The sequence below is a fragment of the Diceros bicornis genome, chromosome 3, assembly GCF_020826845.1.
Source record: "Diceros bicornis minor isolate mBicDic1 chromosome 3, mDicBic1.mat.cur, whole genome shotgun sequence".
NCBI classification, from domain to species: domain Eukaryota; kingdom Metazoa; phylum Chordata; class Mammalia; order Perissodactyla; family Rhinocerotidae; genus Diceros; species Diceros bicornis.
In genome coordinates this window covers 38,222,566-38,238,064 of record NC_080742.1, presented here as the reverse complement: position 1 = coordinate 38,238,064, position 15,499 = coordinate 38,222,566, and the positions used below count along the sequence as shown (strand labels likewise).

The 15,499-nt window shown below is 35.3% G+C and overlaps 1 protein-coding gene across 1 annotated transcript in view; it reads left to right on the top strand.

Moving 5' to 3' along the window:
• The window catches only part of THSD7A (thrombospondin type 1 domain containing 7A), a 675,175-nt gene extending 661,376 nt beyond the window's left edge, over window positions 1-13,799 (top strand). Inside the window, exons 27-30 of the mRNA XM_058526377.1 lie at window positions 331-413; window positions 761-971; window positions 3,447-3,534; window positions 8,379-13,799. Coding sequence (XP_058382360.1) covers window positions 331-413; window positions 761-971; window positions 3,447-3,534; window positions 8,379-8,463 — 467 coding nt within the window. The 3' untranslated portion in view covers window positions 8,464-13,799. The remainder of the gene's footprint in view (window positions 1-330; window positions 414-760; window positions 972-3,446; window positions 3,535-8,378) is intronic.
• Window positions 13,800-15,499: the final 1,700 nt, after the last annotated feature.

The following is a 15,499-nucleotide window of genomic DNA, read 5'->3' as shown; positions in this document are numbered from 1 at the left end:
TAATGATGGACTTGGCCTCAGGAACTATGACAGAAACAGCTTGTGTGCAATTAGTTTTCAAAGTAGCGACTATAAAATTATCCATTCAGCAAATGCTTATTGACCACCTGCTAAGTGTCAGGCACTGTGCTTTCTCCTCTGAATAAGAAGGGCCTCGAGTTCCTAGATAAAGTAGTCAAGGTTAACCAAATATTTCACAGTCAACTGCCCTCAGAAAAATCTGTAGGATTCCCAAAGTGGTTCAGGATTCAAAGACAAGTCTATAAGAGCAGTGTATTTTCATCATTGCAAGAGATGCTACTTGTCAAAATATGATTTTTTGTTCTGCAGGGGGCTGCTTGGTGGTGCGCCAGCCTGATGCTGACAGGTCTTGTAACCCACCGTGTAGTCAACCCCACTCGTACTGTAGCGAGGTATGTGTGACTTCATTAGGGTAGACAAGCCAGCTTCATCATTTGTCACCCCACTGCCTCTTATGCAGTCCATTTCCCAAAAGAAAGCATGTCTTGAGGCATAAAAATTCTATTTTTGGGCCTCTCCTTTTATCAATAGAAACAATTCTGAATGCACTTGCTTCTACTGTTAGAATAAGTTGTATGCAGTACAGAAAGTGTGTTCTTTTTTATGTGGTTAAGACAGAAATTACATATAGTAAATTCCCAAAACAATACTTCTTAAAAGCCTTCTCTTCAAGTCAGGTCTGTTTTGCTTTCAAAGATCACTTTGCATGTACAGTAGAAATCTTCTTGTTCTCCTGCAGACGAGGACATGCAGTTGTGAAGAAGGGTACACCGAAGTCATGTCTTCTAATGGTACACTTGAGCAGTGCACACTTATCCCCGTGGTGGTGATACCCACCGTGGAGGACAAAAGAGGAGATGTGAAAACCAGTCGGGCAGTACATCCAACCCAACCCTCCAGTAGCCCAGCAGGACGGGGGAGAACCTGGTTTCTACAGCCATTTGGGCCAGGTGAAGTGACTAGACAGCGCTGATGCAGAATTCTTTAGTTATACATTTAACCAATGCCAAAGCATTAAAAAAATGAGCAGGCATTTTCAAATGAGCTACTCATTAGTTCATCTCTACTCATTTTTTCTGATACTGCCATATATTCTTATAATTTTTTACTATTATTATGAAAAAAGCACTCATGCTCAAAGTTCAGAGAAATGAAATTGCTTTCTTCTGAGAAAAATTTTAGTGTTGATATCACTTATTTCAATTTCAGTCCTAAACTTACAAGTATAATTATTTTCACATTGAACAAATCTCACAATGAAAATATTAATTAAGAAAAAAGCATGTTCATTCAGTCATTCAGAACTGGAACAAATAAAACTCTAAAGACATTCAAGAATTTTTCATTTGACCACAGACTGGTAATAATTTAAACCTTAAAGAAGAACATCAGGAAGGCAGTGCTGTGTGGGAGACACTTGGTAGCCAGACCAATTTCTTTCAGCCTTTGAAGTTGGCACACTCAAGTACTCAAGAGTCTGTACTAGCACCAGATACACAGGGGCAGGGGTGGATCTTCGCTGTCTCGATGGGACGATCTGAACTTGGAGACTGACCAGACCCTTCTCATATTAAACAGACAGCTCTTAATGTGTCTAGTTACGGTCTTGAAGCCAATCAAGGCAAAAGCTTGAAGGCCTGATGAAATGCTATCCTTACTCTACACACTTTCTATCTCCAGTTAATTCAACCACACACTTACCCCTAGGACTAGGCTGACACTTAAAAATGTGCTACGTGTGCTATTTGGTAACTAAGATCATGCCACTTTTTCTCACACCCTAGAAGCGTTGCTAGTTCATGACCAAAGGAAATCTCCAGGCAAAGCCAGGCATAAACTACTTTATAACTCCATTAGAAACATGAGAAATGAAGGAAGGAATTTGCATAGCTAGCACATCTCTATTTTTAATGCATTCAGTCAAAACACTTTCCCTTATTGGAGAATCACTATCGGGATTTTTTTTTAAAGTATTTTCAGTATTTGGGTGACTCGTGTTTAGCTGCATTATCCCTGCCTTGATTAGATTTTTAGCTAAAAATAAAATTTATTTTGCAAAGCTGACTTGTCTGTGTAAGCATGGGGAACTCTTCTCTCAGTGTGTAAGACAGTGGACCAGTAAATGGCCATTAGCAATCTTGACTTTGACCAATAATCTAAGCAGATCTCCTCATATCAAAATTGGTTTTTAAAAAGAGAGAATATTATTATTTTCATTTTAAATTTAATATATAGTTTCCCTGAAGTGAATATTTTAATATATTAAAAAGGCATGTGTTCTAAAAAAAGTGCATGTAGACCTTGTTCTTGGTTTTTGAAAAACCTAAAAATATTTGTTGAAGAACTCTCGGGGAAGATAAACCCAACAGTGGAACAGCTGTCTTGATTTTAAACCCAGACTCAAATTTTAAAATCTTTAGATTTGAAAAGAAAGGATATTTAGAATATTAACTTATTTCCTGCAAATAAATCCCTAAGTTGATCCAGCTCTAGGCAAAAAAAACTTCACAGTACTAATTTGCTTTTGATGCCTTCCAAATACTGAATAAGCCAGAGCCTCTGTGAGGTCAGTTTGCCCAATCTATAATTTTAACACTAATATATCTTTAATTGTATATATGCAACAGAAAATATATGTTGATGTAGGAATCAAATTAAGTTAGGCAAAGTCATTAGTAGTATCTTCTGCTTGAAATTTATTCAGAACATAAAACTGAGAAGTTCAAAGAGAATGAGACCAGAAAGCCAAATTAGAAAAGTCTTTGTCCTGTCTGATGCCATAAATATAGAAAAGGTAGAAAAAGTTATTTAGAGATCTTTTCATATGTTAATAAAACTTGGTTATTTTTGCAAATGATATTGTCAAATCAATTTTAAAGCACATATAAGTATAAACTAGATAAAAGATTATTAATTCCAAAAAATGTCAAATACATTCACGTTCAATTCACCTGGAAAAAATGTTAAAATGACAAAGTTTATGTTCAAATACCTGTTGGCATTAACTCTAAGTTGTAGGACTTTCTTGAAATTGCATTATTTTTCTTCTTTTCTTATAATTGCTATTCTCAAAATAGAATGAAAATCAAAAGAGAATGTTTGTATAGCATTATACATATATAGCATTTGAAGTAAAATTCAGATAAGCAGCAGAAATTTAAACATATTAACTTGAAATTTGAACTCCAATTGAAAACATTATTTATTACTTTTCAATTCAATTTTCATTGATAATTTATCTTTAATGAAGGTGCATCTGACTCACAATAGCGGCTTTGCAGTAATCATTAATTGTGTCTAAGTAATAATTCATTTTGAGTTTTGAAAGGACTTGGTCGTATGTGACTGGTCATCGGTCATAGTTAGAGACTGTCATGTATGTATCAGACTAATGTGAATTAATGACTAATATCCATTCTTCTTAGATGGGAGACTAAAGACCTGGGTTTACGGTGTAGCAGCTGGGGCATTTGTGTTACTCATCTTTATTATCTCCATGATTTATCTAGCTTGGTGAGTGTTTAAATATATCAGAATCTAAGGGGGTATATAATCTATTTCAGAGGAAACACTTTCAATTGACCGTAGCCCAGGAACAGCAAATTAATGTCTCAAATAAGTATTCCACATTTATTTAGTGTTCATCTGAAGTTCTAAATAAACATAGCTTTAGTCTTAGTCTAGAAACTACCAAATCTAAGCCATTTAATTTCTGAACATGAGCCGGAGCTGCTCCAGGTCATCTTTTCTTTTCTTTTTTTTTACATAAGTGACATGAGATTTATTCCACATATAAAGTCTGTCTTATACAGTTGCTATGCAGAGTTCCAGAAAGTATTTTTTTTCTTGTTTAATTTTTTGTTTATTGCAGTAACATTGGTTTATAACATTGTATAAATTTCAGGTGTACATCATTATACTTCTATTTCTGCATCGATTACATCATGTTCACCACCCAAATACTAACTACAACCCATCACCACACACATGTGCCGAATTATCCCTTTCGCCCTCCTCCCTCCCCCCCTTCCCCTCTGGTAACCACCAATCCAATCTCTGTCTCTGTGTGTTTGTTGGTTGTTGTTATTATCTACTAATTAATGAGTGAGATCATATGGTATTTGACCTTCTCCCTCTGACTTATTTCACTTTGCATAATACACTCAATGTCCATCCATGTTGTCACAAATGGCTGGATTTCATCGCTTCTTATGGCTGACTAGTATTCCATTGTGTATATATACCACATCTTCCTTATCCATTCATCCCTTGATGGGCACTTAGGTTGCTTCCAATTCTTGGCTATTGTGAATAACGCTGCAATGAACACAGGGGTGCATGTATCTTTATGCATTGGTGTTTTCAACTTTGGATAAATACCCAGCAGTGGAATAGCTGGATCATATGGTAGTTCTATCCTTAATTTTTTGAGGAATATCCATACTATTTTCCATAGTGGCTGCACCAGTTTGCACTCCCACCAGCAGTGTATGAGAATTCCCTTCTCTCCGCATCCTCTCCAACACATGTTGTTTCCTGTCTTGTTAATTATAGTCATTCTGATGGGCGTGAGGTGATATCTCATTGTAGTTTTGATTTGCATTTCCCTGATAGTTAATGATGTTGAAGATCTTTTCATGTGTCTGTTGGCCATCTGTATATCTTCTTTGGAGAAATGTCTGTTCAGGTCTTTTGCCCATTTTTTAATTGGGTTGTTAGTTTTTTGTTGTTGAAATGCATGAGTTCTTTATATATGTTGGAGATTAAGCCCTTATCAGATGTATGGTTTGCAAAAATCCTCTCCCAATTGTCAGGTTGTCTTTTTGTTTTGTTGATGGTTTTCTTTGCTGTGCAGAAGCTTTTTAGTTTGATGTAGTCCCATTTGTTTATTTTTTCTATTGTTTCTCTTGCCCAGTCAGACATGGTACTTGAAAATATATTGCTAAGACAGATGTCGAAGAGCGTACTGCCTATGTTTTCTTCTAGAAGTTTCATAGTTTCGGGTTTTACATTCAAGTCTTTAATCCATTTGGAGTTAATTTTTGTGTATGGTGTAAGGTAAGGGTCTATTTTCATCTTTTTGCATGTGGCTGTTCAGTTTTCCCAACACCATTTGTTGAAGAGACTTTCTTTTCTCCATTGTATGTTCTTGGCTCCTTTGTCAAAGATTAGCTGTCCTTAGATGTGTGGGTTTATTTCTGGGCTTTTGATTCTATTCCATTGATCTGTGTGTTTTTGTGCCAGTACCATGCTGTTTTGGTTACTACAGCTTTGTAGTATATTTTGAAATCAGGGAGTGTGATACCTCCAGCTTTGTTCTTTTTTCTCAGGATTCCTTTAGCTATTCGGGGTCTTTTGTTGTTCCATATAAATTTTAGGATTCTTTGATCTATTTCTGTGAAAAATGTTGTTGGAACTTTGATAGGGATTGCATTGAGTCTATAGATTGCTTTAGGAAGTATGGACATCTTAACTATGTTAATTATTCCAAGAGCACGGAATATCTTTCCATGTCTTTGTGTCTTCTTCAATTTCTTTCAGCAATGTTTTATAGTTTTCGGTGTACAGATCTTTCACCTCTTTGGTTAAGTTTATTGCTAGGTATTTTATTCTTTTTATTGCAATTGTAAATGGGATTGTATTCTTAATTTCTCTTTCTGCTACGTCGTTGTTAGTTTATAGAAATGCAACTGATTTTTGTATGTTGATTTTGTATTCTGCAACTTTACCGTATTCATTTAGTACTTTTAAAAGTTTTTTGGTGGAGTCTTTAGGGTTTTCTATATATAAAATCATGTCATCTGCAAATAGTGAGAGTTTCACTTCTTCCCTTCCAGTTTGGATCCTTTTTATTTCTTTTTCTTGCCTGGTTGCTCTGGCTAGGACTTCCAGTACTATGTTAAATAGGAGTGGTGAAAGTGGGCATCCTTGTATGGTTCCTGTTCTTAGAGGGATAGGTTTCAGTTTTTCACCATTGAGGATGATATTAGCTGTGGGTTTGTCATATATGGCCTTTATTATGTTGAGGTACTTTCCTTCTATACCCATTTTATTCAGAGTTTTTATCATAAATGGATGGTGTATCTTGTCAAATGCTTTCTCTGCATCTACTGAGATGATCATGTGATTTTTATTCTTCATTTTATTAATGTGGTGTATTACGTTGATTGGTTTGCGAATGTTAAACCAACCTGCTTACCTGGAATAAATCCCACTTGATCATGGTGTATAATCTTTTTAATGTATTGATGTATGCAACTTGCTGGTATTTTGTTGAGGATTTTTGCATCGATGTTCATCAGTGATATTGGCCTGTAATTTTCTTTTTTTTTGTGTTGTCCTTGTCTGGTTTTGGTATCAGGGTAATGTTGGCTTCTTAGAATGAGTTAGGGAACTTCCCCCTCTCCTCAATTTTTTGGAAGAGTTTGAGAAGGATAGGTATTAACTCTTCCTTGAATGTTTGGTAGAATTCCCCAGGGAAGCCGTCTGGTCCTGGACTTTATTTTAGGGGAGGTTTTTGATTACTGTTTCGATCTCCTTACTGGTGATTGGTCTATTCAAATTCTCTATTTCTTCTTGATCCAATTTTGGAAGGTTGTATGATTCTAAGAATTTATTCATTTCTTCCACATTGTCAAATTTGTTGGCATATAGCTTTTCATAGTATTCTCTTATAATCTTTTGTATTTCTGAAGTGTCTGTTGTAATTTCTCCTCTTTCATTTCTGATTTTACTTATTTGAGCCTTCTCTCTTTTTTTCTTGGTGAGTCTAGCTAAACGTTTGTCAATTTTGTTTATCTTTTCAAATAACCAGCTCTTGGTTTTATTAATTTTTTCTATTATTTTTTTAGTCTCTATTTCATTTATTTCTGCTCTGATTTTATTATTTCCCTTCTTTTACTGATTTTGGGCTTTGTTTGTTCTTCTTTTTCCAATTCCCTTAGGTGCATTGTTAGATTGTTTATTTGAGATTTTTCTTGTTTGTTGAGATAGGCCTGTATTGCTGTAAACTTCCCTCTTAGAACTGCTTTTGCTGTATCCCATAAATTCTGGCATGTCATATTTTCATTTTCATTTGTCTCCATGTATTTTTTGATTTCTTCTTTGATTTCTTCATTGACCTGATTGTTGTTCAGTAGCATTTTGTTTAATCTCCACGTATTTGTGGCTTTTCTGATTTTCTTCCTATAGTTGATTTCTTGTTTCACACCATTGTCATCAGAAAAGATGCTTGGTATTCTTTCAATCTTCTTAAATTATGTAGACTTGTTTTGTGGCCTAATATGTGATCCATCCTGGAGAAGTTCCATGTGCATTTGAAAAGAATGTGTATTCTTCAGTTTTTGGGTGGAATGCTCTGTATATATCTACCAAGTCCATCTGTTCTAGTGTGTCATTTAAGGCCAATGTTTCCTTATTGATCTTCTGTTTGAATGATCTATCCATTGGTGTAAGTGAAGTGTTCAAGTCCCCTACTATTATTGTGTTACTGTCAATTTCTCTTTTTATGTCTGTTAATAATTGCTTTATATATTTAGGTGCTCCTATGTTGGGTGCGTAGATATTTATAAGTGTTATATCCTCTTGTTGGATTGTTCCCTTGATCATTATGTAATGCCCTTCTTTGTCTCTTTTTACAGTTTTTGTTTTAAAGTCTATTTTGTCTGATATGAGTATTGCTACCCCAGCTTTCTTTTCATTGCCATTTGTGTGGAGTATCTTTTTCCATCCCTTCACTTTCAGTTTGTGAGTGTCTTTAGGTCTGAAGTGTGTCTCTTGTATGCAGCATATATATATGGGTCTTGTTTTTTCATCCAATCAGCCACCCTATGCCTTTTAATTGGAGAATTTAGTCCATTGCAGGTCATCTTTTCAAGTATGTTCTCCTAGATTATGCAAAAGAATGTGCTTATGGTGAACTGTAAATTTTTATATTGAATTATATTATATTATATTATATTGAAAATATTATGATAATACCTGATCTTATTCAACTGTCTTTTTAAACATGTATTATTTATAAATTATGTATTATTTGTAAAGGTTTCTGGCCAAATGTAAATGATGATACTATAATGTTATATCCATTGTTAGTACTAGAGAAATTCCTTTTGGATAATTTATCTTTTACAGGAATATAAAATATTTGAAAGTCTCTTTTTCAAATTTATTCAGAGCATAAAACTGAGAAATTCAAAGATGCCAGAAAATCAAATTTTAAGGTTGAATTTAGGCAATGTAGCCAATTAAGCAGTTTGTGTTTATCAGTATGTTTCATATTTTTTCACTTAAAACAATAAAATTTACAGTTGAAGATTGATTTTCTTTCTCTCAATTTTAATGATTTTTTTTTACAGCAAAAAGCCAAAGAAACCCCAAAGAAGGCAAAACAACCGACTGAAACCTTTAACCTTAGCCTATGATGGAGATGCAGACATGTAAACTATAACTTATCCTGGCAACAACTAGTGTCAGCTTTCTGACTTTGCTGTAGATGTCCAGAGGCCACAAAGCTGTCCAAACAGTGTGGATTAAAAAGCATTGTAACTTTTTAAAAGAGCCTCATAAAAGAACGAAAATCACAGTGCCATTGGAGATATCGAGACAAGTACCACTGATATAGAAACCATCAGCCCTGAGAATTCTAGATTTACTTGAATACATGCTGCATTCTGAGAGTCTTATGTAATCTTTTCTGCAATCTACCAACTGACAATTCACTTTCATCTCTACAATATGGTGGTGGAATTGGCCAGTTAGGATGCCCGATGCAAGCCTCTGTCTGCAGTGTTAACCCATAGTAACATTTTAGCATGAAGAGTTTATCCCAAGATCTCTATAATGCTATAGTCAAGCATAACAACATGTAAACTCAATTGAATGATACACATTATTATGTCAGATTATATAGTTGTTAATAAGCAATTTTAATGGGGAATGAAAGATAAGCTCTAAGCTGAGCAGAAAACCCACTGAACAAATTCAGCATCTTGGTGGTTGATGGTAGCTTTTATTGACCTGCATTTCAGAGGCAAAGACTCTTTTATAAGACTTAATTCTTGTCTGTCTCCAAAGTGCAAATGCTGGACATGTACTAGTATCTTAGAAGAGTCCTCAAGTTCAGTATTTTATAGTGGTTATTGTCTGGAAAACTAATTTGCTTGTGTTAATACGTTTCTACTTTCCCTAATTTTCAAACTGGTTGCCTGCATCTTTTTTGCTATATGGAAGGCACATTTTTGCACTATATTAGTGCAGCATGATAGGCACTTAACCGGTATTGCCATAGAAACTGCCTCTTTTCATATGGGATGAAGACATCTGTGCCAAGAGTGTCATGGAGACATTTACAAGTTATTGTATCCTGAAGAGAGTAAAGTTCAGTTTGGATGGCGACAGGATGGAATTAGCTATTACATCTGCTCTATATACTCTTCCTCATCGCTGCAGCCATTGTGAAATCGACAACATGGCGGTAATTTAAGTGTTTAAGTCCCGAACTCATTAACCCTCAAAAGATGGATTCCTTCTAGGTGGTTTTTAATTGTACTTTGAAGGCTGTTTATGACTAGATTTTTATATTTGTTATCTTTGTTAAAAAAAGAAAAGAAAGAAAAAAAGGAGCTGGTTGTCTTTTTAATTTTGAGCAGATGGAGAAAATAATGTATGGATGATTTTTGTAACTAAAAGAAATCAAAATTGTGTGTTGATTTTTCTTTCTCTCTGATTTGTTTTCCTAGTTTCAGAGCGAATGTATTTCAAAATTCATAGTTGTGTCTTTCTCACTGGTAAAATTTGAAGCGATCTTGTTAACATATGATTCGAAAACTAAAATTTTTAGAAGAGAAGAATAAATATTTTGTCCAGGACTTCATTAAATATCTAGACCAAGAATGGCAAACTTTTTCTGAAAAGGGCAAAGCGGTAAATATTTTCAGCTAGGTCTATGTTGCAACTTCTTGGTTCTACCATTGTGAGAACACAGCCATAGACAATACACAGTACCTAAAAGAATGAACATGGCTGTTTTCCAATGAAACCTTTAAAGAAAAGTCAGCAGGCCACATTTACAGGTCGTGGTTTGCTGACCGCTAGTCTAGAAGTTTTTCAGTTGCTAACCCTCCATTGTGTCATCTTTAGTTTTCATTAATTTACCCTCAGACTGCAATCAGTGTTTAATTTCAAAGGTGAAAAACAGGCATTAATCTTATCACTGTGTTGGATGTAGCTGTATTGTTCACAGACGTAGCCCTGGGAATGGCCCCGTGAATTAACATCTAACTTGGCAGACTTCTTTCGTATGAAAAGAAAATTCAAAAGGTGCCATTAAGAAGCAATACCATTTTTCAGGCAACGTTGACTGCAACAACCTTTGGGAGAGGGGAGGACATCAGGTTTTCGGGTCTTTTAAAAGTAGTGTAACAAGCTATTTTATCTTAAACATAGCTGTGTTCCTATAAAAGTGGTTTGGACTAGAAGGTATTTTACCTTCACACTAGAACTTGAACTCCCCCTGCTGTTCATTAGAGTATTTGCAAAAAGTACAAAAGACATCAGATTAGGATGTCATTGTCCCCAGAATGAACAGATTTCTACATATTTCGATAAGAATTAACATGGTAAGCACTAATTCCTTACTCAGTATTCACTGTATTAGGCAAAATGTAAGTCATTTCAAAGCAAGCGGGTGGTCAGGAAGATGAGAATTTTACCTTAAACCGAGGATTTAAACAAGGAAAAGCATAAAAACAAATTAATTCCATTTCATCTTCTTATTGAAGAGGAAGACAAAAATAATATTGTTACTCTAAAAATTTGATTGTCAATGTATGTACTCAGGAGTCTTCCAGATAATCCTCAAGTTGATCTCTTTGAATAAAATGAACTCCATTTGTCCAAAATAGTTGAGAAAGAATCTATGGCAGTTACTTGAAGAATTCAGCTAATTCATTCTTATGAAATGCATGCAACACCTAATAACTTTGAAATTATTGAATAGAATAAGATATGGTTGCTACTAAAGCTATACTTACGATACTGTAAAATGTCATTAATTCAGAAGGCACATCAGTATTAGCCTACCTATATTGTAAGAATTAAATGAATTGATCAAAATTATAAAATGTTATGAAGATACAAGATGATTTTATTCACATTGATTACATTTTACAACACTATGGAAGAGACTAGATTTGATGTGACCTAACACTAGGGAGCATATTGGAAGTTCATTGTTAGGGTAAATAAATACTGGATGGCGTCTTGTTGGAAAGGTAGAAGGAGGCGAATGTACCTAGGTGGCTATTTTGGACAAATGAAGGTTACTATATTCATGTTTATAACATGAAAATGGCCTTATTTTGTTTCTGGCATGAGTCAATAATGAGTTAAATACTTTACTGGAATTTCATCAAAATGTTATTCCTCCTGTTCATTCTAAGAATTCAGGACGGGGATATAGCAGTAACTTGTCTATTGACATTTTTGCCTTACCAAAATGGTCTGTGAGCCCGAAAAGATTTAGAACTACTGGTCTATAAATGTGAGGGTCTGCTTGGTTTAAAAAAGAGAAAGAAAGAAAAATATTGACACAATATTATACTATTATTTTGTTGGACTCTTTCAATATAAACCACGTAGAAGTGGCATAACTGATCTCTTGAAAGTGTTGATTTGTTCATTCATCAATATTTAATCTAGGATATTGGCCATAATCCTTATTTTGAAGACTTTTTGAGGACACTACAGTGTAGCTTAAGTTAATTTGAAAAGGAATACATAAAAGCATGTTCTTAGTTACTTATAACAAAGCACAAATTACTTATAACAAGACAAATATTTATTGAATTATCACATATAAGACACTGCTAGGCACTGTAAAAAATTAGTAATGGCTTTTGTATACATACGTATCTAAGACATTCAGAAGAAGGAAAACAATGCTTAACAAGTGAAGATAGCACTGAAACACATCACCCTTGACTCGGGATTTGTATTTCATTATGGTTAGTATTTTTCCTTGTGTAATGTCCACGTCTCAGGCCGTGCTGTCAGGCTTTTCTCATATCCCCCCTCTACCCTCAGGTACGTGGCCATGGCATTGTGGCTTAATCAGAACTCTCTTAAGTTCCTGGACATTTCAAGATAAAGTGACTTATTTAAAACTTCTTACAGGAAGCAAGTAACACCTCTAACAATTTTTTTTACCTCCTCTAACTCCCTGTCCTTGCTCCTTTATGATGATTTTCTCCGCCTGGTCTCTGTGTACTCTACTCTCTTATCAACACTAATCTTGTCTACTTCCCTCAGAACCACCTTCTAGTAAACATGCTCAAATTTTTAATAAGAAAAAAAAAGATGAATACCTATATTTCCTTCCTATTGGAGTCAAAGTGTCACTTAGAATGTGAACGTTTTGATTTAAACAGAGCGTACTGGTCAAAGACATGAGTAAAAAAGAAAGGAAAGCTGTGGAAGACATGCAAAAAAAGGACCGTTTTCTGTCAAAATGTCAGTTCCTACACTAGATTTAGTACCCGCCAGGGCCCTCCTCCTCCATCTACCTCCATCTCGCCTGTTTGTTTGCATCCTACCCTAAGTGAGGGGGCCTACACCTTTCAGTACTTACAGAGAGGAGAGCCCATTCTTAGGCTGATTTGGGGTCTGAATAGATTTGCAAGAATCAGGCTTCCCAAATGATCTGAGGTCTCACTATTTGTAAAAATATTACTAAATTCAAATGTGTTTCTAGTTCTATTTCCCCTCTAAGATGGAGGGTGTTGAGAGGAAAGCAATCCATGAACAAACTCGTGAGGAAGCTTGTCAGAGAGTGATCTTTTCTGGGTCTAGATTAGATGTGAGAGCTGGCACCTCTGCCTGTCCCACCTGGTCCAGTCCTCAGATGGCTGTGACCGTAGAACAGGATTTTGGGAGTCTGAAACTGGAGTGTGGGCCTAGCAAATGTTACTCTTTATAAAAAGATGTTTTGCAGTGCGATACGATAATTCTATGTCTAGCAGGGACACTGAAAAATGGTTATGTCTATGTTATTAAATGAGTAAAACAAATGCTAACTAGATAGAGTTAATTTTGTAGTTTTATGTTTTTGTTCCTCTCCCAAGCCAGATCTTAAAACGGGCAGTATATGAAGACTTTTAGTTTATGGGAGTCACATTTTCAGAGATCAAAAACCTCTAGTCTATTTACAATATAATTGATTATCAGTTTTATTGTTGTTTTTTGTAGATTTTTTTTTTAAAGTGATAGTTTCTAGATCACCTACTTTGAACCCTCAATGAACTTTTCCCAACTATTTTTCTGGAATCTATTTGTGTTTATTTTTAAAAAATAAACATAAGATTCCCTTTCTGGTACTTTTTCCTGCCTATTTCTAGCACAGAGATTTGAAGAGATCAGTATCTGTCGTTGTAAAATAAAACTTTATTAAATTTGCAATATGTCTTTCTATAATTTATAATCCCCTAAATGTGGTTTTTGGTTAATTTAATTACCTGAATATTTATTTTGTTTTAATAAGGAGGCAGCTGTCTAAGAAGTTTTTGTTAATATTACTTTGTAAATCGTGTAATGTAATTTATTTTAAATTATGTACATTTCTTTTTTAACGCACAAAATGTCTACGTACAATTAACTACAGATTTGCAAATAATGTCACTGAGCTTTATTCAGTTAATACAGATGGCATGTGAAGATGTAATATGCTTTTTTACATTTTCATATGGGTTATTTGTAAATAACTATGTTGCTGACAAACATAAACACGGAAATCATTTTCATTCTACTCATGTGTATCTGTGTTTTAATTTGCATCATTTGCTGCTCAAATGTACGTTAAAAAAAAATCAGTGATGGGGCCGGCCTGGTGGTGCAAGTGGTTAAGTGTGCGCGCTCCACTGTGGCGGCCCGGGGTTGACCGGTTAGGATCCTGGGTGCGCATCGACGCACCGCTTGTTAAGCCATGCTGTGGCAGCGTCCCATATAAAGTAGAGGAAGATGGGCACGGATGTTAGCCCAGGGCCAGTCTTCCTCAGCAAAAAAGAGGCGGATTGGCATTGGATGTTAGCTCAGGGCTGGTCCTCCTCACACAAACACACATAGACACACACAAAATATCAGTGAATATCCAAATTCTTTTACTACTCTATTGCCTGTTCCTGGGTATTTTTCAACAACTCTAATTTAGAAAGTTTGAGAGATGCAAACCTTTACTTGAAAAGTCTGCAGAGGCCGCCAGATTAATCATCATGGACAAGGGACCTCTTGGTTTCCAGTCAACTAAAAGAGAGCACCAGCAGAGGATGGTAGAACGCTCTAGAATAGAGTGCAGCTCTTCTTGCCGCCCTCTGTCAGAAGGCAAGCCTCTCTCCGTCCCTTCTCCCTATCTCTACCAAAAGACCAATCCTGAAAACAAAGCAGGAGCTCACTCATTAACAAATTAAGATTCCCTTAATTCCTCAAATTCAGATTCATGCATTTACAAATTCAGAAAGGGATGCACAAATGAGATAAATTACTGCCAGCGTAGTTTGCAGTTAAAACATTTTCTCAAATAGCTGTTTGTTAAAATATAAGCAGAGAAACTGTTAAACACTTATGTGTTTAACACAATATATGAACCACGCAAAATATGTAGCTAGCCTCAAACACTTGATTAAAAAAACGGTGATTTGCAGTCTCCTTGTTTTCTGTATTGTTCATTACAACTGAATCCAGATGAAAATTTTTTAAATGTATCACGCAGATATTTCTCTATATCTGTCTGGACATTCATAGTCAAATTACTAACTTTATTATTTATTTTGCAACTCCAGTTTATGTCTTGCAAACACAAATATGAACGTGACTGGCCTGCATTCTATATTTGCTTCTTCTGAGTCTCTAATGAGTCCTTTCATTTAACTCTGAACATGTTCCAAGGAAAAGCCAACACACACTTCAATTTACAGTTCCGATTGGTGTCAATTACTCTCGAAAGATATTAGATACGAGCAAAAACACTAACTGCCGTCTGGCTTCCTGAAGGTGCAGACTTTGTCTTCTTTTTTTTTCAGATGACTTTCCCTCCCCACCTTCCTTCATAGCATCTCTCTGCCAAGGTAGATCAAGGTAACAATCTGACATGTGTCCTGCCACGTTTTTCTCCTCAATCATAAAATCTTATAAACAGGATGAGGATGGGGAGGAAGAGAGGGAGAGAGAGAAATGGGCTGAATTGAATAGACACAATTAGAAAGCAGCTTCATTTTTTTTTCCTATTACTGTTTTCAAACACAGTAAAATGTCCTTTTCCCACACCCCTCAACCCTGGCAACACCTAAGGCAAATCCCATGCTTTTTGGTCACAATTTAAGTTATGATAAAGTCGCAATCCAGGCTAAAATTAAACATCCATCTCTCTCATTGTTTTCATTTCCTTGACCACTAGCAAGTTTAGGCAACTTTTCATCTTTTCATCCAT